Below are 25,456 nucleotides of genomic sequence, written 5' to 3' on the forward strand. Positions count from 1 at the left end.
CTTTGTTTTATTCCTGTTGTTCAATAGCCACTGTTTCAGTAGAAGTTTCTTAACAGACTCTATATGCCACGGATTGTGCCCCTCATCATAAGTTTTTCCACTAGATGTCTATCAAATTCTTGGTCAAATACCCTGTCAAACTTGAGCACAGTTTGTCTACATGCTCCTGTTTGGTCCACAATGTTTCAAGTTCCTCTTGGCATTACTGCCTCTTTGTCTATTACCAACAATTAAAATTGCACTATGATGGAGGTGGCACACAACAAATACCGATTGGCATAAGGGGTACTTACTACCTGCTTGAATATGCAAATGTTTAACATTTCAGGACAATCACACAATGCAGGCAGGAGTAACATCATGTATATTAGGAAATAGTACGCAGAGGGTTCTTCATTCAGAACTTCTGTTTGAATTTTGGTTGTTTATGATAATATTATATTACACAGCATGTAAGAAGGAGAAATGTGTACCAGCACATGTTAGAACTCAGCAGCTGCAGGATTGTGGACTATCAAGACTGCACTTTATTGTTCTGTGATATTTCTGCTTGTATTGGTCAAGATCCCATGACTGTCATGCAAATATAGAATCATCGGATATAAGAGGACCCTACCTAGCATCATCTGGGATCTCAGTGACCCCATACAATTAATTCCTAGAGGACAGTGATGCAAACAACAATACCACTGTTCACAGGAATGGCACTACACAGTGTTCTCAGTCAAATCCTCATTCTGCATACAGCATCACAATGGACAACTCTGTGGAAACTCCAAGGTGAAAGTAAAGTTTTGATGGATCTTTTGCAGAACCAGGGAACTCTTTCATCTTAGGCAGTTGCTGGAAGAAGATTTTGATGTTGCATTTTCCAGCAACCTTTTCACTTTTGGCTGAAAGCAGTCCCAAGTAAGAAACTGAAGTGAGTCTCTTCTCTCCCTCTTTGTATTCCCAATTTTCTGCATCTTTTCTTTTTTTCTAGACCATTCTAATCTGTGCTCTGCTCTGTGAAAGACCCAACAAAGCTGAATGCACCATGGGTACATTGCATCATATATAAATATGGTTGCCAGTGCATCGGACAAACACAGCACCGTATTTTGCAAATGTTATGGGTAACGCATTAGGTGTGTAGGAATGGGATGCACAGAGAAGTCAGCAGTGACAGGGACTAGAACAAATGAAGATCACATTTTTGACTTCGAGAAAACAAAGTTGCAATGCTAAGCAATTGGGACACCATTATTAAGAAAACAGAAATACAGATCCCTGAGAACCTTGTCAACAAGTACAAAGATTCCCAACTTAGTGTGATTTGGAATCCTGTGTTAAGTGCAATACAACAAGAGCACTCGCAGCACTGCACAGCTCACAAGATGCATCAAGAATGCCCATACAGAGATTGGAGCACACTGCCAGCCCACATGGCACCCCCACTATTGCACCACCATCTCCATGCCTGCCAGCCAGACAGGACCAAGCTGTGTGCAGCCAGGTGGAGAGGGTGCACCACTAGCATAAGCATTGAGACATCCACAAATCTTGACACTTAGACAGAAATTGTTGAGTATGGTGCTTGTCAAAACAATGAGATATCTTAATGCTACCTCCTGGCTGAGAACCAGAGAGCTGTGCATCAGTAGAAAATTTTGGGGAAGTCTACATTCACACTTGTGGCACCTCTAAGGTGAGGGGATGCTCTGCATCTTCTGATAGCTGCAGAAAGAATGCATCAGGAAAGCAAAATAACTAAGCACACTGGCTTTCCATCAACAGTGTCAATGATTTGAGAACATACTGCCACTGTTTTCACTACTACAGCACCAGGTGAAATCAAGGAAAACTGACCAGACATTACAATGGATGGGCATAGCTATCACAATGGGGCACATTCACTTCACACAGAAAAAGTTGGGAAAGAATGCTCTGTACTCTGTTACATCCCATTACAGATTGCAGGGGCAGTACCAGCACACACTTAGGAGAAAGCAGACTGCAGCTCTTATTCCAACAGTAAAGTACAGAAACAGTGTACTGCTGTACAACAGCTCAGCAAATTCAGCAGGTTATTGGGACTTAGACTATGAATAGAGAGATGAGTAATGTCAGAGCTGTTGTAAACTTTACCAAGAAAGAACTGGATTCAGCTACCATTTAGGCCATCACAAAAGGGCTGAACTCTGCACATATCCTGATATCCATACTGAAATGAGATATTATTAGTGGCACAGAGAAACGAATTCAAGGCTTTCTAAAGAAAGAAGCAGGGAAGATTAGATGAGGAAATCTGCAGGGTTATTGACAAGTTTGGTGTTCTGAAATCAAACCTGACTGTGGTGGAATGGGAGGGTCTCTGATCACTGAGAGATGATGTTGACATTGCACAGACAAGAAACGTGCAGAGGGTGGGTGTGCTTGTCATTGGGAGCTCCAAAATTACATGCATTATGGAGATACTCAGGTTGGGAAAGAATGCCGTGGACTTGGTATGTTTGCTCAGGGGCCACGTTGAGGAGGGGATCGGAGAGGGGGGGGGGGGGGGGGGCAAGGGCACTCTCATCTGAATCATGGAGGAGGCTCTGCTGGTGGTTGACGAGTACACAAGTGCGCTGGGAATAACTGGCTACAAATCTTAACTATGTTGTTACGAACAATGCTTGCTGCTTGCGTTCAGTGGATGGCTAAGTTGATGAAGGTAGCTATCATCACATGTGGGGTGCAGGCCATACTCACTGCTTGTAGCATCATACTCAGATTAGTTCACAGTCCTCTAATTTGAAACAGAGTAGAAGGTCTAAGCCAGAGGCTCAGATGATTCTGTGATGGTACTGGATGCAAATTTCTTGACCTCCATTATTCAGTGGAGAATTGTTGGGTCTCTCTTAAAAGGTAAGACATGCTCTATATGCAATGCAATGAGAGAAGTGTACAATGAGTTTGTAAGTAAAATATTGCCAGCCAATTCAACTAAAAACTGTAAATCATTTGGGCTTAGGTAAAGTCAGTACATGGATCAAAATCATTATTCAGTCACTCAGTGACCACAGTGGCAGCAAAATGGAAGATGACAAAGTGAAGGCCAAAATACTCAATTCAGTCTTCTGAAATTGTTTCATCATCAAATATCATAATATGGTCCCTCGTATGAACATTGGAGTGGAAGATATTGAGATAAGTTGTCGTAGAATAGAAAAACAGCTACAATTGCATAGTAGTGGAAAGGCATCAGGACTAGATGAAATATCTGTAAAATTCTGCAGAGATTATGCGAAAGAACTTTCCCCCCTACTACCAGCAGCTTATCATAGATTATTGAAGCAACAAAGAGTACATAGCAACTGGAAGAAAATGCAGTCATGCCTGTTTGCAAGAAGACAGATGCATAGGCCTATACTGCTGTTGTAGAATTGTGCAGTATACTTGATGCTCACATATTATGATAATTTTTGAGAACAAAATCTCATATACAAAAATCAACACAGATTTTGCAAACAGGGATCTTGCAAAACTCGGCTTACTCTGTTCCTCCATGATAGCCATAGTTCTGTAGACATCAGCACTCAGGGTGATGCTGTGTTCTTAGACCTCAGGAAGGCACTTGACACCATCCCGCACTGCCATTTAGAGGAAAAATGTGAGATTATTGAGTATGGGACCAGATATGCAGCTAGATTCAAGACTTTCTTGCAGAGAGAACTAAACATGTTGTTCTTAATGGAACATAATTGGCAGATGTAAAGGTACTTTGAGGAATACCCAACGATGTGTGATAGGACCATTACTGCTTACAGAATATACAAATGATCTAATAGAAAATCTCAGAAGCTCCAAAAAGCTATTCACAGATGATGCAGTTGTCTACTAGAAGGCATTAAAAAGGTCTTTCAGATGGTTGACAAATGGTGCAGGGACTGGCAGTTGACAATGAATGTAAATATATGTAGCATACTGCATGAGCACAGGAAAAGAAATCCACTACAGTACAACTACACCATCAGTGACAAATTGCTGGAAACAGTATCTGCTGTAAAATATGTGGGAGTAGCCATCTAGAGCAACTGTAAGGGGAATGATGATATAAAACAAGTACTAGAAAAAGCAAATGCTAGGTTGAAATTCATAGGAAGAGTATTAAGGAAATGTAATTGATCCACAAAATAAGTGGCTTTACAAAACACATGTCCAGCTGATTCTTGAATATTACTCACCACCAATGGGACCCCTACCAGGTATGGTTAATAGAAGAGAGAGGGAGAGAGAGAGAGAGAGAGAGAGAGAGAGAGAGAGAGAGAGAGAGAGAGAGAGAGAGAGAGAGAAGATCCAACAAACAGCAGTCTGTTTCATCAAAATTGTAAGCTGTAAAGGTACTTTCAGGAATACCCCAACAATGTCTGATAGAACCATTACTGTTACAGAATATATAAATGATCTAATAGGAAACATCAGAAGCTTCAGAAAGCTATTCACAGATGATGCAGTTGTCTATTAGAAGGCAGCAACGGCAAAAGACTGTAGTGATTTAAAAAAGGATCTTCATATGATTCACAAATGGTGCAGGGACTGGCAATTGATACTGAATGTAAATATATGTAGCATACTGCATGCACACAGGAGAAGAAATACATAACTGTGCAACTACACCATCAGTGATAAATTCCTGGAAACAGTGATGATATGAAACAAGTAGTAGGAAAAGCAGATGCTAGATTGAGATTCGTAGGAAGAGTATTAAGGAAATGTAACCGATATACAAAATAAGTGACTTTACAAAACACATGTCCAGATGATTCTTGAATATTACTCACCACAATGGGGCACCTACCAGGTATGATTAATAGAAGAGAGAGAGAGAGAGAGAGAGAGAGAGAGAGAGAGAAGATCCAACAAACAGCAGTCTGTTTCATCACAAGGTCATATAGTCAATGCAAGTGCTTTACAGATATGCTCAACAAACTCCAGCGTCAGATGCTACAAGAAAAGCAGTGTGCATCATGGAGTGGTTTCCTAATGAAATTCTGAGAAAGTACATTCCAGGAAGAGTTGGACAACACATTACTTCCTCTGACATACATCTCCCAAAGTGACTACAATGAGAACATTTGAGAAATTAGAGTTTAGAGAGGTTTACTACAATTATTCTTTCCCCATGCCATTTACGATTGGAGCAGGGATGATGATGGGGGGGGGGGGGAGGGGGGGAGGGGGGGGGGGGAACAGACAGTGGTACCAGAAGTACCCTTCACCACAAACTGTCAGGTGGTTTGCGGACCATTGACATAGATGTAGGATAGTCCTACCTGCAGACAAAGGAATGTGATGATGCTAATGTGTACCGATGGCTACTACCACAAAATTGATGTTCCACTATAAGACTCAGCCTACAAGAAGCTCAAGGAGGACACAACCATGACCATGACCAGGACAATGTTGCTGTGTTGAGGAGCTCTGAATTAGCAGAGAAAGTGAAGAAATGACTGTATCCTCAGGTGCCAGCTGTACCACACCTTTATGGACTTCCAAAAATCCACAAGGAAGGGTGCCTCAGTGGCCAGTCCTCAGTGCCATTAACTCACACAATTGTGGGTCCACCAGACATCTTGCTACACTTCTAGAATCTCTTGTGAGACACTGCAGTCACCTTTGTAAAAAAAACCTGGCTGATTCTGTGAAAGTTCTGTGTGGTATGTGACTGCAGAGGGATGAGCTGCTTATGAACTTCAATGTTATATCACTCTTCAGGAAAATACCTCTCCAAGGCTCCTTGTCGCTCTTAGCTCAATACTTTGAGCTGCAAATCGTTAACCTATTTAAGCATGCATACACTGACTGCCACCTTTTTTGAATACCACAGGGAGTTTTGTGAACAATTTGATCGTGGTGCCATGGGATCCCTACTGGGACCTAGGATTTCAAATCTCTACATCGACTGTTTTGAGGATGTGGCACTTCAAACTGCCCATTAAAAACCACAAGCACTTCTTTGACTGTGCTGATGATACATTTGTGGTGTGGGAACATGGGAGACAGGTGCGAACAAGTTTCTTGACCACCTTAACAGCATTCATACAAATGCTGCATTCACAATGGAAGTAGAGGAGAAAGCATGTCCCCTTTCTTGAATGTACTAATAAAGAAGAAGTCAGATTTTACACCACACTATGCAAGGTATAGAGAGAAAATGCATGCAGGCCTTTATTTATGGATATAGATATTTATGGATATAGTGTATCACAGATTAGATAGCCTTCAAGAAAATATGCAGAAAACATGTAAGAAGGTGAAGGAGGCAAGAGACTTGCGTTCCTTCCTTACTTGGAGGCTGCTTTCAGCCAAAACTGCAAGGCAAGGCTGCTTTGTGAATGCATCATCAAAACCATCATCCAACCGCTGCCTAAGGTGCTGCTCTGTGATAGACCCACCAAAACTGGCAGGGACATACAGCATCCTATGTGAATGCAGACTGGGCAAACACAGTACTGTATATTAAAATGCTGTGAGGAACACATCAGGTGTATAAGACTGGGACAAACAGAGGAATCTGCAATGGTAGAAAAGGGCATAAATGAAGATCACACTTCTAAAATCAAGATCACCAATTTGCTGTGCTGAGAAACCAGCTACTGTGACATCATTATCAACGAATCCATAGAAAGAACCTCATCAATAAGGATGAAGTTTATGAACTTAGTTCAGTGTGGAATGCCACATTAGCTGCAATACAATAAGAGTGCAACCAGTGCTGCTCAACATGCAAAACGCATCCAACACATTCATACAGAGATTCAAGCAAAGCCAGACCACCCATCACTGCACCCCCACCCCCTACCAGACCCAGCTGCTTTCAGTTAGGTGGAGGGTGTGCACCACTAAAATAAATATTGGCACATCTGCAAATATCGATGCTTCACCAGAAGATAATGTGTATGACATTCATTGAAATGTCATGATATCTTAACACTACCACCCAGCTGGATACCCGAGAGCTTTAAATCAAGTTTTTATCTCTTGAAGTCAGTGATCCAATCCAGGAACCAATGGATGGTGCTTAAGATCTGTATTGCTTCCTGTAGTAAATGAAAGTATTTGTATGTGTGTGGGCTATGTGAGATTCAATAAATACAATCAACATGAAGTTAACCCAGAGGCAACAGCTGAAAATATTTTGGAGTAACTTTGTAAATCAAAATGCTTCAGCAAAATGGACAAAAACTACTGAGTGGCAGTCAAGAACAACAACTGTTCAAAACATCTACACTGCTAATGGGTGGGAATTGTTTCAAAAACAAATTTCACAGATTCTTGGAGGGTGTGCATAGTTAATTTTTATGAGATTCTGGTGAATGTAGCAGCAACCGAGTACCAAGTTATTAAATTACACCACTTTCAGCAAAGTTTGTAAAAAGCAGGAAGACACTGGTCACCACCACACTCCCAGCCTTTTTGCCAAATTTCCAGATCTTGAAGCTGCTACACTGCATTCAAGTAGCTCCTCAAGAGGCATCGCAAGGCTGAGTACACTTTGTACCAGTTCTCCACCAAGCAAAATTCCTTGTCAGTTTCAGGAATCAAACCTGGATCCCTCGCATAGCAGCCATCTAAGTTGACCACTCAGTTACCAAGGTGGAGAACTAAAGCGTGTACTCTTAATAATTTACTCTGTAAGAAATGTTCATTTATTTTGTGTCTTGCCCAACAGTCAAAATTTGAGGGACTCAAGGTCAACTGTAGTAAATCATGAGTAGTAGAATGTTGCAATGCGTGGGGAGAGTCAGTTGTCTTGACTGACTCACAATCATGTGGAGTGGGTGACAGAAATATTTAGTGCCTTCCTGATTTTGACAAACTTTATAGAAAGTGGTGTAATTGAATAACTTGTTACTCAATGGTTGTTACATACACTGGAATGTGATAAAAATTAATTACACATGACATCTAACAATCTGTGAACTTTGTTTTTGAAAGAATAATGTCACTGCACTGATGTCAAATGGTAGCTGTTTATAATTTTATACCTCTGATGTGTAGTGATATACACTCCTGGAAATGGAAAAAAGAACACATTGACACCGGTGTGTCAGACCCACCATACTTGCTCCGGACACTGCGAGAGGGCTGTACAAGCAATGATCACACGCACGGCGTAGCGGACACACCAGGAACCGCGGTGTTGGCCGTCGAATGGCGCTAGCTGCGCAGCATTTGTGCACCGCCGCCGTCAGTGTCAGCCAGTTTGCCGTGGCATACGGAGCTCCATCGCAGTCTTTAACACTGGTAGCATGCCGCGACAGCGTGGACGTGAACCGTATGTGCAGTTGACGGACTTTGAGCGAGGGCGTATAGTGGGCATGCGGGAGGCCGGGTGGACGTACCGCCGAATTGCTCAACACGTGGGGCATGAGGTCTCCACAGTACATCGATGTTGTCGCCAGTGGTCGGCGGAAGGTGCACGTGCCCGTCGACCTGGGACCGGACCGCAGCGACGCACGGATGCACGCCAAGACCGTAGGATCCTACGCAGTGCCGTAGGGGACCGCACCGCCACTTCCCAGCAAATTAGGGACACTGTTGCTCCTGGGGTATCAGCGAGGACCATTCGCAACCGTCTCCATGAAGCTGGGCTACGGTCCCGCACACCGTTAGGCCGTCTTCCGCTCACCCCCCAATATCGTGCAGCCCGCCTCCAGTGGTGTCGCGACAGGCGTGAATGGAGGGACGAATGGAGACGTGTCGTCTTCAGCAATGAGAGTCGCTTCTGCCTTGGTGCCAATGATGGTCGTATGCGTGTTTGGCGCCGTGCAGGTGAGCACCACAATCAGGACTGCATATGACCGAGGCACACAGGGCCAACACCTGGCGTCATGGTGTGGGGAGCGATCTCCTACACTGGCCGTACACCACTGGTGATCGTCGAGGGGACACTGAATAGTGCACGGTACATCCAAACCGTCATCGAACCCATCGTTCTACCATTCCTAGACCGGCAAGGGAACTTGCTGTTCCAACAGGACAATGCACGTCCGCATGTATCCCGTGCCACCCAACGTGCTCTAGAAGGTGTAAGTCAACTACCCTGGCCAGCAAGATCTCTGGATCTGTCCCTCATTGAGCATGTTTGGGACTGGATGAAGCGTCGTCTCACGCGGTCTGCACGTCCAGCACGAACGCTGGTCCAACTGAGGCGCCAGGTGGAAATGGCATGGCAAGCCGTTCCACAGGACTACATCCAGCATCTCTACGATTGTCTCCATGGGAGAATAGCAGCCTGCATTGCTGCAAAAGGTGGATAGACACTGTACTAGTGCCGACATTGTGCATGCTCTGTTGCCTGTGTCTATGTGCCTGTGGTTCTGTCAGTGTGATCATGTGATGTATCTGACCCCAGGAATGTGTCAATAAAGTTTCCCCTTCCTGGGACAATGAATTCACGGTGTTCTTATTTCAATTTCCAGGAGTGTATTTTTATACCTCTGATGTGCAGTGATGGATGTTGTGAACAGTTATTGTTCTTGATTGAATTCACATATGTTTTTGACCTAGTCTTTATTCTTCTAAGACCTTGCCACCTCATCACAAAAATTGAGTACAGATTGAGAATGAGGGATGTTGCCTTGTATGAACATACAAATATTTTTAGAATTTTGAGACTGATTTGAAGTTCACACTAGAAATGAATTATGATCCATATTTCCAATCTTCAGCATGAAAGCTTTTGATGATATTTTACTAAAGCTACAGTGCATGAAATTTTACCTAGCAAGATAGTTGTACAAAATTTGTGTCATTGCGATAACACAATTCAAGCAACAGTCATCTTATCATGAAGATGGGTATTATAAAATAACTATGATCATAATTTAGAACCAAAAGTCATAGTTTTTGTATACTTAGTGCTCAGGAATTTTCCTGGAGCTAAATACAAAGAGTTTCAGTTAGCTCACAACTACCTAGAAAAGGAACAATACAGAAATCGATCAATGCATACTTTCAATTATTTGATTCCAATGATGTTCATCAATGGACACCATATCTTCTGGAAATAAACAAGTGAAATGATGTGTTGATCAGGATATTCATCACTGGACACCATATCTTCCGTAAATGAACAAATGAAATAATGTATTGATCAATGAATTACACAGATATGGACAAATGAAGGAGAACTGCAGTCCACCACATTCTTACAAGGCATAAAATATGAAGGAGGCATTCCTATTTAGTGAAGACAATCGACTTTACAAGTGGACTCTCTCAAGCGGAGGAGTTTACATTGCTCAACAAGGGCAGAATGAAGCTCCATGAAACTTCCAAAAACCAATATTCAACAGTCCCAAGAAAATGGCAAACTGCACAAAGTGAACAATGTAATGCAGGAGGCTCAGCTACTCTGCAGAACATCTCATCAAAACTATGTGATATTGTCTATTCTGCATGAGAATTTTGTTACAGCTAGAAAGGGAAATTACATTATATGTGTGTTTATTGTTTATTTAGAATGATCTGTCTAATATCTCTGAAAATTTCAAGTTGGGTGTAATAAAAGTTAATCTACATTTATATTATTTCTTAAATTTTCACTCTTTGGTGTATGATATAGTAATATGTTTCAAAAACCAAAACTAAAATTTAGTAGGTTTTGGATCAAGAACAATAAACACTTGAAACCAGTGACTTCACAGAAATATCAGGGAATATCTCTGCATGTGGTGATGAAATTAAATAAAGTGTTATCTCACATATTGGTAAATAATTTGTTATGCTTTTTAATTAACATTTACTGGAAACTATAGATCATGCACTAAAGAGACAGCTTACAAATTGCAAAATAGTTGTTCATTTTATTTTGGAATTGTGCTGATTTCCTTTAATGGCTTAACTGAGGACACAATGAGAATGAAACAGTGTGGTATGGATGTCCACTGCTCAGTTCAGCTGATATGTGAAAATCGCAGCAATAATGGATGATACCATTATACAAGCATTTAAAGGCATTACCTTCTCTTCCAGAAATTAAAATATTATTTTAGTGAATTATCTGAGAATATTGTACAGTCTTTTGTGTGTCAGTCTTATACTTATTGTAAAACAAAACATCAGATTCATCAGAATATATGTCATGAAGGGGAAAGTGTCGTACAATGACATAGTCTGGTTAAATGACACACTTCATGTGTCTTTTTAATGCCACAAAAGGTAGCACTTTATGGTACCATTTTCTTTCTTTCTGTCTTTTTTTAATGATGACAGTATCACACAAAAATGGCAAGGCTATTTGCTTAGATGAGAAGAATCCATACACATCAGGTTTAGAAGTTGTGTCGATTGTTCTTCTGTGGAACACTGCAGCTGGATAATTTGGTTTTAATTCTTTTAACATAGAAGGTGAGTAAACACTTCCTTTGCAATCATTTTAAGCATATTTCTGAGTATATAGAGTCTGGTTTTTATGAACAGTGACCTTGTACATGGAATGCTGTAAGCAAATAAAATGACTTACCATGAAGGAGGTAAAATGGCATAGGTATGTCATTTCACTGGCAAACACAATTTATGCTTCCTGTTATTCCATTCCTTTTGATTTATGGTAAATTAAAATATTGTTCATTATTATTATTATTATTATTATTATTATTATTATTTTAATGTTATTTCCTAAATAATGATGCCAACTATAACAGAATTATTAACCTCCAGTCATAGAATTCAAAGAGCATGCAGAAGGTTATTGATGCTGATAACAAGGAAATGAGTTGGCAGAATGCCTAAAAAATGTTTAGTGTTCAGAGGCTACTTTAAGGAGAGTACAAGGCAAGAATAAGCTATTTTTTGGAGTTAATAAAGGTTTAAGTTGTTCTAGCAAATGTTTCCAGCATAACTAGAAACTGAGCTATTACAGCACATTAAAGAACTTGAATCCAGATGTTGAGTGATGTAATGAAATTGGCATCTGAGTTATCCAAGAGGAATGAAACTGGCAATTGATTCAAAAAGCAAACATTGGAGGCACATAAATGCCTACATAATTTAATCAAAGAAATGATGAGTGTTTAATAGCCTAACTATAATTTGATAACCCACACTTTTCTGATGTTTACATGTAATGCTTTCAAATAAAAGTTGATATCTATAGAAGATATAAGAGTATGTCAGTTTGCCCAATGACTCTCATGAGATGACACTGTAAGTTTTCTAATAATACACTGTAATAATCATATAAAGTGTAATATAATTTTCTTTAAAGAAACATAGTTTAGTTAACAGTTTGTAATGTTAACTTACAAAAACATGAAACTTATAATTAAAAAATTGTAAAAACAGTAGAATTTTTCCCTCATGGTATCTCATTTTAATGGCAGCTTCCCCTACTAATAACAGATGTAATATTTACAAGTAGGATAGTAATAAATAATCTACACCTCAAGTTCAGTCAGTAAATGTAAATGCAAGTGGAGACAGCAGTGTACAGTGATGAACTGAAGGTCAAAAGGTATTCGTTTTGCCCTTAATTTTTTAAAATTAGACAAGGAAATAAAAATTAGTGCTTTCGGGTTATGACTGACAAAATTAATTTCTTTTAGTTTAAAAATTTATTTTCTTACAGCTTACCATTATTTCAATTTCACCATTTTGGAGGCTGGAACCGCCTTGTGCTCTGTCATTCAGAATAGCCATTTCTAAGCCTTTACTATCATCTTTTATTACTATCTTGGATGTGATGGGATAGTAATTCCCTGAGACAGGCTCCTCTACAGAATAATTCCATGTAGGTCGATAATTGACTCGCCTTTGTAGCATTTCCCGGCCATTTGAATCCGTGTAAAATGTTTCATCATTAAACAGATCTGTATTAAAACGTGAAATTATTTCTTTTCCTATTCCATCCCTGTAAGTAGAAAAAGAATTTGTGATATATAATTCACAATACAATAAATTTCTTTGGTATTCAACGCCAGAGAAATACATACTCTGTAGGAATAGGCCCAACCAGCCACTCAAATTCGATGTGCTTTTCATCCTTGTAAACTCTGATAACTTGACTAACCCAGTCATTGAAGGTTTGATGTATTTCTTCTACAAGATCGCCTGCAAAGATGAAAATCAGTATTAAATAAATAATTGATAACATGATATCTTAATATTAATTAACAAATTAATTTAAGTATGATGGAGTGTATAAGGAAGAAGTCTACCATTCATAATCTCAAAACTATATGGTTTTAATGAAAGTGTTGGAACATGTTGGATGAAATGAAAATGAAAACTTACTTTTACATTGTGCATGCATAAAAAAAGTTTTGGATGACTATGATGTTAACAATTTTCTAAAATAATGCTTTACATGCTTGATTCTAAGCTATGAGTAAAGTAATGTGACTACTGCATGTGTGTTCATTTTGTATTTAACTATGTATTTATGAAATTTTTAGATATTTGTAAATTAAACTCCATACAAAATTCTTAAATTGTGCATTTACATTCTGCAAGTTACTCATTATTACTAACCTTTGTATATTTTTACCGTTGCAGTTTCAGACACTGTTAGAGCATCAGATCCATTTGGTCGGAATAAATAAGCACCAGATGACCTGTTGTATGATTCTGCATTGTTTCCTATCCATCCTTTATAAAAGTAGAAGCTTTGGTTGAGTGCAATCTCTGTTCCATTGATTACTATGGACTTTACAGTCCCTTGAGTATCGTTCAAATGTACCTGCAAGTGCTGTTGACAGAGGTGGCATTAGAGTTACCTTCAACTGATATTCTTATCTGCATTCATTCAATTTTTTTCAGCTTACATCATTTCCAATTGAAGTACTGTTTTCTGCTAGAATACTTAATTGTTGCCGTGATTGACTAGTACTGGATACATAATATGACCTGTAGCCTAATGCTGGAATGTCTTCAGCTTGAAAGACAATTTCATATGTTGCATTACTTTCTCTCCCAGGAATATCATAAACAGAATCTGGGACTGGTACCAACTGTATTAACTGCTGATTACCTGCAGTAAAGAATATTAATATTAAAATGTAATAGTAAAAGTAGTTTACATGTTGAAACATTTGAAACAGTCAATCCACAAACTTAATAAGTTTTCTGAGTACATGCATATTGTACATATTATGCAAATTTTAAAAAACAATAATATCAAAGTTTTTACTTACAGATTCTATTGTGAGGCTAGTAAAAACTTGCACATTAATTTGTGAATGGAAGTATTTGGTAACTGTTATTAAGTTCCCCCACTGATAACTATCCATTGTTTGTGACTGTGCCATTTAAAATACAAATTCACTATTCAAATACTCTTAAATTTCAGTGGAATTAATCATTAATATATTGCACAAATATTGACATAAAAACAGCTTTATTTGAGCAGCACTGTCATAACAAATATTTCTCTCTTTCAAATGAACAGTGGTGTTCAGAATTAAAGCAACAAACTGCTGTTTCATTGTCCTGTGTCTAATTCGCAATATAATCATACAGACTGTCAACAGATGTCACTGCGATCATTTTCTGCACAGAAGATGGCGTTCTGATCAATGGACAACTGCATCAGCAATGACATTAAGGCACTTAAAAAAAAGTGGGGTAGTGTTTGCATGGTTGTCCCACATCCACAGTACTTTTTACACACTCACAGATGGTGTAGTATGGCACAGAGAAGATGCCTCCAGACTCTCTGCTGTGCAGGGCCATAGGAAGAATGGAAGCAGGAGAGTCACAAACTGAAGTGGCCTGATGGCTTAATGTGAATTGTTCTGTTGTTTCTTAGATGAGGCAACAGTTTAAAGAGACTGAAACTGTCTCCTGGAGATCAGGACAGGGCCCACCACGTGTGATGTCAAAAAGAGTGGACCGCTATTTGGGTGCAAGGGCACGGCGGTACCTCATTACTACTGCACTGCAACTGATATCTGCGGCATCCCCTGGAGATGTTGTGTTATGGCAAATTCTATACAGAAGGCTTTAGCAGAGTGGCCTTTATTGTTGGAGACCTGCTGTCTGTTTGCTTCTGGCATGTCTTCACAGAAGGGAACATCTAGAGTGGAGCTGTCAACATACCACCCGGGAGGTTGAACAGTAGGCCATTGTTCTTTTCACAGATGACTCCCGATTTGATCTGGAGTGTGATTCTTAATGGAGTCACATCTGAAGGGCACATGGAATATGATTTAGAGACCCAAACATTGTGGAAAGAGACTGATATTGGGGGGATCCCTAATGGTGTGAGCAGGGATTATGTTGACCACCTGAACATTTCTTCATGAAATTGTATTGATGAATCAGCAAGATTTAACTGCTCTCAGATACAATGAAGAGATCTTGGGATCTCATGCATGGTTGTTGTGAGGTGCTGTGGGCCAGACTTTTTAATGATGGATGATAGTCCTCGACCTCATAGAGCACAGATGGTTGATACATTTTGGAAACAGAAGATATTGCACACATGGCATGGCCTGCTTGCTCTCCTGATTTGCATCCTATAGAGCATGTCTGGGATGCATAGGGAGACAGGTTGCACCATGTCAGCATCCATGAACCACTATCCAAGACTTGTAAGCAGCTGTGGAGGAAAAAAGGCCATTATTCCCACAACATGAGTTTGATGACATCATTCATAGGACATCCCATTGTCATCAGGCCTCTATTGGTGCCAGAGATGGTCACACCCCATATTGAGCACATTAACCAGTTGTCAGAATGTGTGTTCAAATCTGTTAAATTGGAAAAAATGAAGAACGTTTTTGTCTTCCATTGTACATGTTGCAGTTGATTACTTTCTGTGTTCTTTCTATTGTTTCTGTTTTACCATAATCTTTTTATACTGTTTTGTGGCAAAATAAATGCAGCCTTGCAAAATTTCTGTTTGTTGTTTTAATTTTGAATACTAACATATATTTCTTAGATAGATGAGTTGTAATAGTGCTGAAGCTGCAGAACAAAAATTAAAATTTTGCAACCCAGGGCCTCGATGTTCTGCCAACCTCATTTATTTCATTTCAATCATTCATCAACCACTGACTGGATTTAGGTAATTGTACTTCTGCAGGTATACAACAATAAAATTTTACATTAAAATTACATATGAAAGATACATACTATTACAGCATTCTTCTATCTTGAAACACAGCGGTTTATTAAAAGGTTCTGTTGATACCTCTCAAAATAATAGTTTGGTTGGTCTCTCACTGTCAGGAATAGCTTACTATTCAGCTTTATAATAGTATATTTAGAGCTTTTTTAGCATTTACTTCATCTACTGCAATCTAAACATATATTATTACTGTTCCTTGTTCCACATTTGTGGATACAACTTCTGCAAGTTTAAGTCTCTGGTAAGTTTTTTTGAGAAGAGACACACTTTAATACTGAGAGAAGGCACTGTTAATATTTTTAGTTCTCTGAATTTTGGAGGGCATGAATCTCTCTTTGTAATACCTCCAATTGTTCTCAATTTTTTTCCACATAAACTCTGTTTTTGCACCAGAAAAGTTGTACCATAGAATATGCTCAAGAATTATGACTTTTTGGAAAATGAACAGCTCCTCTATAAAAATCAACATGGATTCTGCAAACAGAGATCCTGTGAAACTCAGCTCATTCTGTTCCTGTTAATAGCCATGTTAGAAAAGCGCTACATAAACAAAGAGCACTTCATCTCAGGTTTGAGAGAAGTAAAAACCTAGCTGACTAACAAAAGCTGAATGAGGCACAACTGAGTGCAAGGAGAGCAAAGAGAGAAGTGTTCAATGAATTTGAAAGTAAGACATTGTCAACTGACCTGAGTAAAAACAATGCAGTGCAGTGGACAATGCCGCTCAGGCTGATGCCGTGTTCCTTGACTTCAGTAAGGCATTTGACACCATCCTGCATTGCCGTTTAATGAAAAAATATGAGCTTATGGAGTATCAGAGCAGGCCTGCAATTCTATTCAAGACTTTCTTGCAGATAGAACTCAACACATCATCCTTAATGGAACTAAATCGACAGATGTAAAGGTAGTATCTGTTGTACCACAGGGAAGTGTGATAGGACTGTTGCTGTTTACAGTATATATAAATGATCTAGTAGAAAGTATCTAATGCTCTTTAAGGCTGTTCGCACATGATGCCACTGTTTATACCAAAGCAGCAATGGTAGAAGATAATAAGAATTTGCAGAATGACCTGCAGAGAATTGATGAATGGTGCAGACTCTGGCAGTTGACCCTGAATGTAAATAAATGTAAGATTTTGCACATACATAGGAAAAGAAAACCACTACTGTACAGCTACGCTATTGATGACAATCAGCTGGAGACAGTGTCTGCTGTAAAATATCTAGGCATAACTATCCAGAGTGACATTAAGTAGAATGACCATATAAAACAGATAGTGGTAAAAGCAGACATGAGATTCAGATTCATCAGAAGAATCTTAAGGAAATTTAACTCATCCACAAAAGAAGTGGCTTATAAGGCGGTTGTTTGCCTGATTCTTGAGTATTGTTCATCTATCTGGGATGGCTATCAGGTAGGACTGATGGAGGAGATAGAGAAGATACAATTAAGGGTGGCGCATTTCATCACGGGATCATTTATCTGGCGTGAGAGCGTTACGGATATGCTAAACAAACTCCACTGGCAGACGTTACAAGAGAGACATTGTGCATCACAGAGAAGTTTACTATTGAAATCTCAGGACAGCACTTTTCAGGAGGAGTCAGACAACATATTACTTCCCCCCACATACATCTCGCGTATTGACCATAAGGAGAAAATTCAAGAAATTAGAGCCAATACAGAGGCTTATCGACAATCATTCTTCCCCCACACTATTCGTGAGTGGAAGAGGGTTGGAGGGATCAGATAGTGGTACTGAAAGTACCCTCCACCACACACCATTTCGTGGCTTGCAGAGTATGACGTAGATGTAGACAACAGTTGCTGAAATTGCTACTGAGGGTGGCGTAAGCTAAGATAATGCTCAGACGATCATTACTGACAATCCTGGATTTTGGAAAGTGTCCACAAGGTGGGTGCATCATTTTCTCACTGCAGAGCACAAATTTAATCGTCTCAAGGTGTACAAATAACTAAGGACATGCTGTCAAACTGAAGGGGAACATTTTTTGCAACAGACTGTGACCTGTGATTAAATGTGGATGCACCATTACACCACAGAATTGAAAAAGCTGCATGGAATGGCCCAAGAAAGACGAATCTGCAGCTGTCAAAGCTGGAAACCATGGGGAAGGTTCTTGCACAGTCTATTTAGGGTTCTGTTGCTCAGTCAGTAAAAACAGAACCCTTATAGGGTTGCTTTGTTGTCTTTCTGTCAGTATGACTGTTAAAAACCCTTTTTCTCAGGAGTAGGTAGACATACCAAGTTGAAATTTATGCCACATATTGAGGTCTACGGTTCCTTGGTGATGTAAGAAATTGAAGCTTCGAAGTAAATGCAATCAAAAGGTACTGCCGTTTATGTCACATGTTTTAATATTCGCAAACTCACTCATCGAAACTTACAGGGTAGTTCCCGTTGGCCTAGAGTCGTGAAATTTGGCAGAAAGAAAGGTTTCACTGTACAAGTAAAAGAGAAAATCTGAAAACTGTTAATTTGTAATTATATCACAAAAAAATTCTTTTGTCATTTGTTATCTATGGCAAACTTGAAATTAAAACAATCAGTAGTTCTGCAGTCAGGCTGACTGGATTGCCATGCTAAAAGACAATCAACAGGCAAGGAGTGACTTTATTGCCCATGTGATGCATTTCAGAATTCATCCATCATCAGATATCCAATATCACTTACTGCACGTAGATTGTTTTGAGTTGTACATGAAACAAATATTCGAAGACTGGTTTGCAATTACTGCATGTAGATATGGCGCTTCAAGTTGTATATGAAACACTATATCCATGTGCAAACTAGGCTGCAAATTTTTGTTTCACATACAACTTGAAATGCCATATCTGTATGCTGTAATTGCTCCTGGATATTTGATGATGGATAAATTCTGAAATACATCATACGAACAATACAGTCATTCCTTGTCTGATTTTTGACTTTTACCATTGTGATCCAGTCAGCCTGAATGCAGAGATACAGATTATTACAGTAGTTGTCACTTGCCTGCTGCATAACTTGGTCCCTTTTGTATTATTGAAATTAAAACATTCTCAAAAATATTGGAATCCATGGCACTGATATTTTGTCAGCATCAATGTTGATAACAGGCAAAAATGATCAAGATTCTCAATTCCCAGAATGGATGAATTATCCCTATACATTATTAAGTTTATACAGTACCCACAGTGCGCAAGTCCTACTCACACCGGGCCAATTTCTCAATTTCTTGACTGTAAAGGAATTCTTATTATCAGTTTATCTATGAACATTGTACTGTAAACACTGCATACTACTGCCAACTTCTGGACTAAATAAAGTGTGCATATCATCAGAAAAGCTGCACATTTCCAATCTGGGTGTGATTGTGCTTCATGATAATGCTCAAGCCCCACACAGCTGCCCAAACTCAACAAAAAATTCAGGAACTGTTCTGGACCATACTAGAACATCCTCCCTGCAGTTTGGACATATTGCCCTGTGATTTTCATTTGTCTGCACTACTAAAGGAAGTAGTCAGGGGATACAAATTTAATGATGTTGGTGCTGTTGAAGTGTTCATGAGCAACTGGCTGCTATCACCGCCATGTTGATTTTACAAAACCATGATCAAGAAACTGCCTATCCACTGGAAAAATGTGTCTCTGATTCAGAAGATGAAATAGAAAGATATATTCATGTGTATGAATTTTTCTGAAGCTTAAACCTATGTACATAAAAGGTAATTGCCCTGAGTGAGTGACTGACTCACTCATCATTGCCCAATCCAAACCACTAAGAATAGAAACTTCCACCCGTAAGGGGATGAAATGCTTTTTGAAAATACATCTCTATTAAGACAATTTTGGAACTAGACATATGAAAATTGGTATTTGGTTTCTCAGTCAGAGAAAATGAAATATGAGTTTCAGCATTTTTGGAAATTCGACCCCTGAGGGGAGGAATAAGGGACAAAATGTTTCATGAAAATGTTTCATTATGCAGGTACAGGGTGTTTCAAAAATGACCGGTATATTTGAAACGGTAATAAAAACTAAACGAGCAGCGATAGAAATACACCGTTTGTTGCAATATGCTTGGGACAACAGTGCATTTTCAAGCAGACAAACTTTCGAAATTACAGTAGTTACAATTGTCAACAACAGATGGCGCTGCGGTCTGGGAAACTCTATAGTACGATATTTTCCACATATCCACCATGCGTAGCAATAATATGGCGTAGTCTCTGAATGAAATTACCCGAAACCTTTGACAATGTGTCTGGCAGAATGGCTTCACGTGCAGATGAGATGTACTGCTTCAGCTGTTCAATTGTTTCTGGATTCTGGTGGTACACCTGGTCTTTCAAGTGTCCCCACAGAAAGAAGTCACAGGGGTTCATGTCTGGCGAATAGGGAGGCCAATCCACACCGCCTCCTGTATGTTTCGGATAGCCCAAAGCAATCACACGATCATCGAAATATTCATTCAGGAAATTAAAGACGTCGGCCGTGCGATGTGGCCGGGCACCATCTTGCATAAACCACAATGTGTTCGCAGTGTCGTCTAAGGCAGTTTGTACCGCCACAAATTCACGAAGAATGTCTAGATAGCGTGATGCAGTAATCGTTTCGGATCTGAAAAATGGGCCAATGATTCCTTTGGAAGAAATGGCGGCCCAGACCAGTACTTTTGGAGGATGCAGGGACGATGGGACTGCAACATGGGGCTTTTCGGTTCCCCATATGCGCCAGTTCTGTTTATTCATGAAGCCGTCCAGGTAAAAATAAGCTTCGTCAGTAAACCAAATGCTGCCCGCATGCATATCGCCGTCATCAATCCTGTGCACTATATCGTTAGCAAATGTCTCTCGTGCAGCAATGGTAGCGGTGCTGAGGGGTTGCCGCATTTGAATTTTGTATGGATAGAGGTGTAAACTCTGGCGCATGAGACGATACGTGGACGTTGGCGTCATTTGGACCGCAGCTGCAACACGGCGAACGGAAACCCGAGGCCGCTGTTGGATCACCTGCTGCACTAGCTGCGCGTTGCCCTCTGTGGTTGCCGTATGCGGTCACCCTACCTTTCCAGCACGTTCATCCGTCACGTTCCCAGTCCGTTGAAATTTTTCAAACAGATCCTTTATTGTATCGCTTTTCGGTCCTTTGGTTACCTCCGTTGAAAACTTCATCTTCTTGCAACAACACTGTGTTCTAGGCGGTGGAATTCCAACACCAGAAAAATCCTCTGTTCTAAGGAATAAATCATGTTGTCCACAGCACACTTGCACGTTGTGAACAGCACACGCTTACAGCAGAAAGACGACGTACAGAGTGGCGCACCCACAGACTGCGTTGTCTTCTATATCTTTCACATCACTTGCAGCGCTATCTGTTGTTGAAAATTGTAACTACTGTAATTTCGAAAGTTTGTCCACCTGAAAATGTGCTGTTGTCCCAAGCATATTGCAACAAATGGTGTATTTCTATCGCTGCTCGTTTAGTTTTTATTGCCGTTTCAAATATACCGGTCATTTTTGAAACACCTTGTATTTTTGAAGCTAAATCTATGAAAATTTGTATTTGCAATTTCTGTTATAAATTAAAAAAATACTTGTTTCACTGTGTTGGAAATTTAACCCCTAAGGAGGCAGAATAGGGCCAGACTGATTCACTGACTCATCACTGCCTAGCACAAACTGCTGAGGACAGAAATTTGAAATTTGGAGAGAGTGTTGATCTTACACTGTAATCATCATTTAAGAAAGGATTATTCAAAATTCCACTCCTAAGATTGGTGAAATAGTGGCTGAAAGTCTTTTTGAAAATATGCTATTAAGACAATTTTAAAACTAGGACTATAATAATTGGTTTTTGGTTTCTGTCAGAAATAAAAAATATGCATTTCAGCATTTTTGGATATTTAAACCACTAAGGGATGAAATAGTGGCTGAAATTGAATTTTTTATAAAATAAATCATTATTAAAAATTACTAAAGCAGTTTAAAGCTATATCTATGAAAATTGGTATTTGACATCTAGCTTAGCAATAAAGAAATATATATCTTTTAGTGGTTTTGGAAATTCATCCCCCTAAGGGAGTGAAATAGGAGATGAAAAATTTTATGAAATTATTCATTATAAAGGCTTCTCAAATCAGAAATTTACGAAAATTTGTATTTGGCATCTCTGTTATGAATTAAAAAATACATGTTTCACTGTTTTTGGAGGAGGAGAAAGAGAAGGAGGAGGAGGAGGAGGAGATTAATGATTAAAGGCCCATCAGTAACAAGGTCATTAAAGATGGACCACATCTGAGATTATGGAAGGATGATAAAGCAAATCGGCTGTGTCAAAGGAACCATCCTGGCATTTGCCTGAACCAATTGAGGGAAATCACAGAAAACCTGAATCAGGATGGCCAGCTGCAGACTTGAATCATTGTCCTCCCAAATGTGAGTCCAGTGTGCCAACCACTGCACCACCCGACTCAGTGTTTTTGGAAATTCAATCCCCAAGGGGATGAAATAGGGGATGAAAATATTTTGTTATGTTAAAAAAACCAATTCCTTAAAAATTGGTTAGATATAAACAAATATGTGTTAGGGGATGAAAGTTTCTCTGGAAATGTCACTGAAAGAATGCAAAAGGCATGATTAACTAAAACCTTAAACTCCAGCTACCAGAATCAGTTTTTGGTCAGAAGTGCACTCAGAAAAGACCACGCTTCAGAAGATCTAATTAGTGTGAAAGGTTTAGAAGATGTTGCAATTTGTGAATTAAATCAGAGAAAGCTATTTAACATTCATCACAACAAATTGACTTTGTCAGAATGCATAGAAAGAGAAACAGCTCATTAATACATTAATTTTTCAGAAGGTCTAATATCTGTTTTTCCGCCCTCATGAACCATGGACCTTGCCGTTGGTGGGGAGGATTGCGTACCTCAATGATACAGATAGCCATACCGTAGGTGCAATCACAATGGAGGGGTCCGTGTGGTTCCTGAAGAGGGGCAGCAGCCTTTTCAGTAGTTGCAGGAGCAACAGTCTGGATGATTGACCGATCTGGCCCTGTAACACTAACCAAAACGACCTTTCTGTTGTGGTACTGTGAACGACTGAAAGCAAGGGGTAACTACAGCCATCATTTTTCCCGAGGGCTTGCAGCTTTACTGTATTATTAAATGATGATGATCATCTCTTGGGTAAAATATTCCGGAGGTAAAATTGTCCCCCATTTGGATCTCCGGGTGGGGACTACTCAAGAGGATGTCGTTATCAGGAGAAAGAAAACTGGCGTTCTACAGATCGGAGCGTGGAATGTCAGATCCCTTAATTGGGCAGGTAGGTTGGAAAATTTAAAAAGGGAAATGGATAGGTTAAAGTTAGATATAGTGGGAATTAGTGAAGTTCTGTGGCAGGAGGAGCAAGACTTTTGGTCAGGTGAATACAGGGTTATAAATACAAAATCAAATAGGGGTAATACAGGAGTAGGTTCAATAATGAATAAAAAAAAAAATAGGAGTGCGGGCAAGCTACTACAAACAGCATAGTGAACGCATTATTGTGGCCAAGATAGACACGAAGCCCACGGCTACTACAGTAGTACAAGTTTATATGCCAACTAGCTCTGCAGATGATGAAGAAATTGATGAAATGTATGATGAGATAAAAGAAATTATCGAGGTAGTGAAGGGAGATGAAAATTTAATAGCCATGGGCGACTGGAATACGACAGTAGGAAAAGGAAGAGAAGGAAATGTAGTAGGTGAATATGGATTGGAGCTAAGAAATGAAAGAGAAGCCATCTGGTAGAATTTTGCACAGAGCACAACTTAATCATAGCTAACACTTGGTTCAAGAATCATGAAAGAAGGTTGTATACATGGAAGAACCTGGAGATACTAGAACGTTTCAGATATAATGGTAAGACAGAGGTTTAGGAACCAGATTTTAAATTGTAAGACATTTCCAGGGGCAGATGTGGACTCTGACCACAATCTATTGGTTATGAACTGCAGATTACAACTGAAGAAACTGCCAAAAGGTGGGAATTTAAGGAGATGGGATCTGGATAAACTGACTCAACCAGAGGTTGTAGAGAGTTTCAGGAAGAGCATCAGGGAACAATTGACAGGAGTGGGGGAAAGAAATACAGTAGAAGAAGAATGGGTAGCTTTGAGGGATGAAGTAGTGAAGGCAGCAGAGGATCAAGTAGGTAAAAAGACAAGGGCTAGTAGAAATCCTTGGGTAACAGAAGAGATACTGAATTTAATTGATGAAAGGAGAACATACAAAAATCCAATAAGTGAAGCAGGCAAAAAGGAATACAAACGTCTCGAAAATGAGATCAACAGGAAGTGCAAAATGGCTAAGCAGGGATGGCTAGAGGACAAATGTAAGGATGTAGAGGCTTATCTCATGAGGGGTAGGATAGATACTGCCTACAGGAAAATTAAAGAGACCTTTGGAGAAAAGAGAACCACTTGCATGAATATCAAGACCTCAGATGGAAACCCAGTTCTAAGCAAAGAAGGGAAAGCAGAAAGGTGGAAGGAGTATATAGAGGGTCTATACAGGGGCGATGTTCTTGAGGACAATATTATGGAAATGGAAGAGGATGTAGATGAAGATGAAATGGGAGATATGATACTGTGTGAAGAGTCTGACAGAGCACTGAAAGACCTAAGTCGAAACAAGGCCCCGGAGTAGACAACATTCCATTAGAACTACTGACAACCTTGGGAGAGCCAGTCCTGACAAAACCCTAACATCTGGTGAGCAAGATGTATGAGACAGGCGAAATTCCATCGGACTTCAAGAAGAATATAATAATTCCACTCCCAAAGAAAGCAGGTGTTGACAGATGTGAAAATTACCGAACTATCAGTTTAATAAGTCACAGCTGCAAAGACTAACGCAAATTCTTTACGGACAAATGAAAAACTGGTAGAAGCTGACCTCAAGGAAGATCACTTTGGATTCCCTAGAAATGTTGGAACACGTGAGGCAATACTGACCCTACGACTTATCTTAGAAGCTAGATTAAGAAAAGGCAAACCTACATTCCTAGCATTTGTAGACTTAGAGAAAGCTTTTGACAATGCTGACTGGAATACTCTCTTTCAAATTCTGAAGGCGGCAGGGGTAAAATACAGGGAGCAAAAGGCTGTTTACAATTTGTACAGAAACCAGATGGCAGTTATAAGAGTCGAGGGACACGAAAGGGAAGCAGTGGTTGGGAAGGGAGTGAAATGGGGTTGTAGCCTATCCCCAATGTTATTCAATCTGTATATTGAGCAAGCAGTTAAGGAAACAAAAGAAAAATTTGGAGTAGGTATTAAAATCCATGGAGAAGAAATAA

The 25,456-nt window shown here is 39.6% G+C and overlaps 1 protein-coding gene across 1 annotated transcript in view; it reads right to left on the reverse strand.

The window, feature by feature from the left end:
* Positions 1-25,456, reverse strand: part of LOC124621357 (lysosomal alpha-mannosidase-like) — a 100,291-nt gene that overhangs the window by 26,044 nt on the left and 48,791 nt on the right. Inside the window, exons 11-14 of the mRNA XM_047147134.1 lie at positions 13,794-13,999; positions 13,501-13,717; positions 12,963-13,080; positions 12,604-12,880 (exon numbers count right to left, since the gene is read on the reverse strand). Coding sequence (XP_047003090.1) covers positions 12,604-12,880; positions 12,963-13,080; positions 13,501-13,717; positions 13,794-13,999 — 818 coding nt within the window. The remainder of the gene's footprint in view (positions 1-12,603; positions 12,881-12,962; positions 13,081-13,500; positions 13,718-13,793; positions 14,000-25,456) is intronic.

The sequence above is a fragment of the Schistocerca americana genome, chromosome 1 (assembly GCF_021461395.2).
Source record: "Schistocerca americana isolate TAMUIC-IGC-003095 chromosome 1, iqSchAmer2.1, whole genome shotgun sequence".
In the NCBI taxonomy this organism is placed as follows: domain Eukaryota; kingdom Metazoa; phylum Arthropoda; class Insecta; order Orthoptera; family Acrididae; genus Schistocerca; species Schistocerca americana.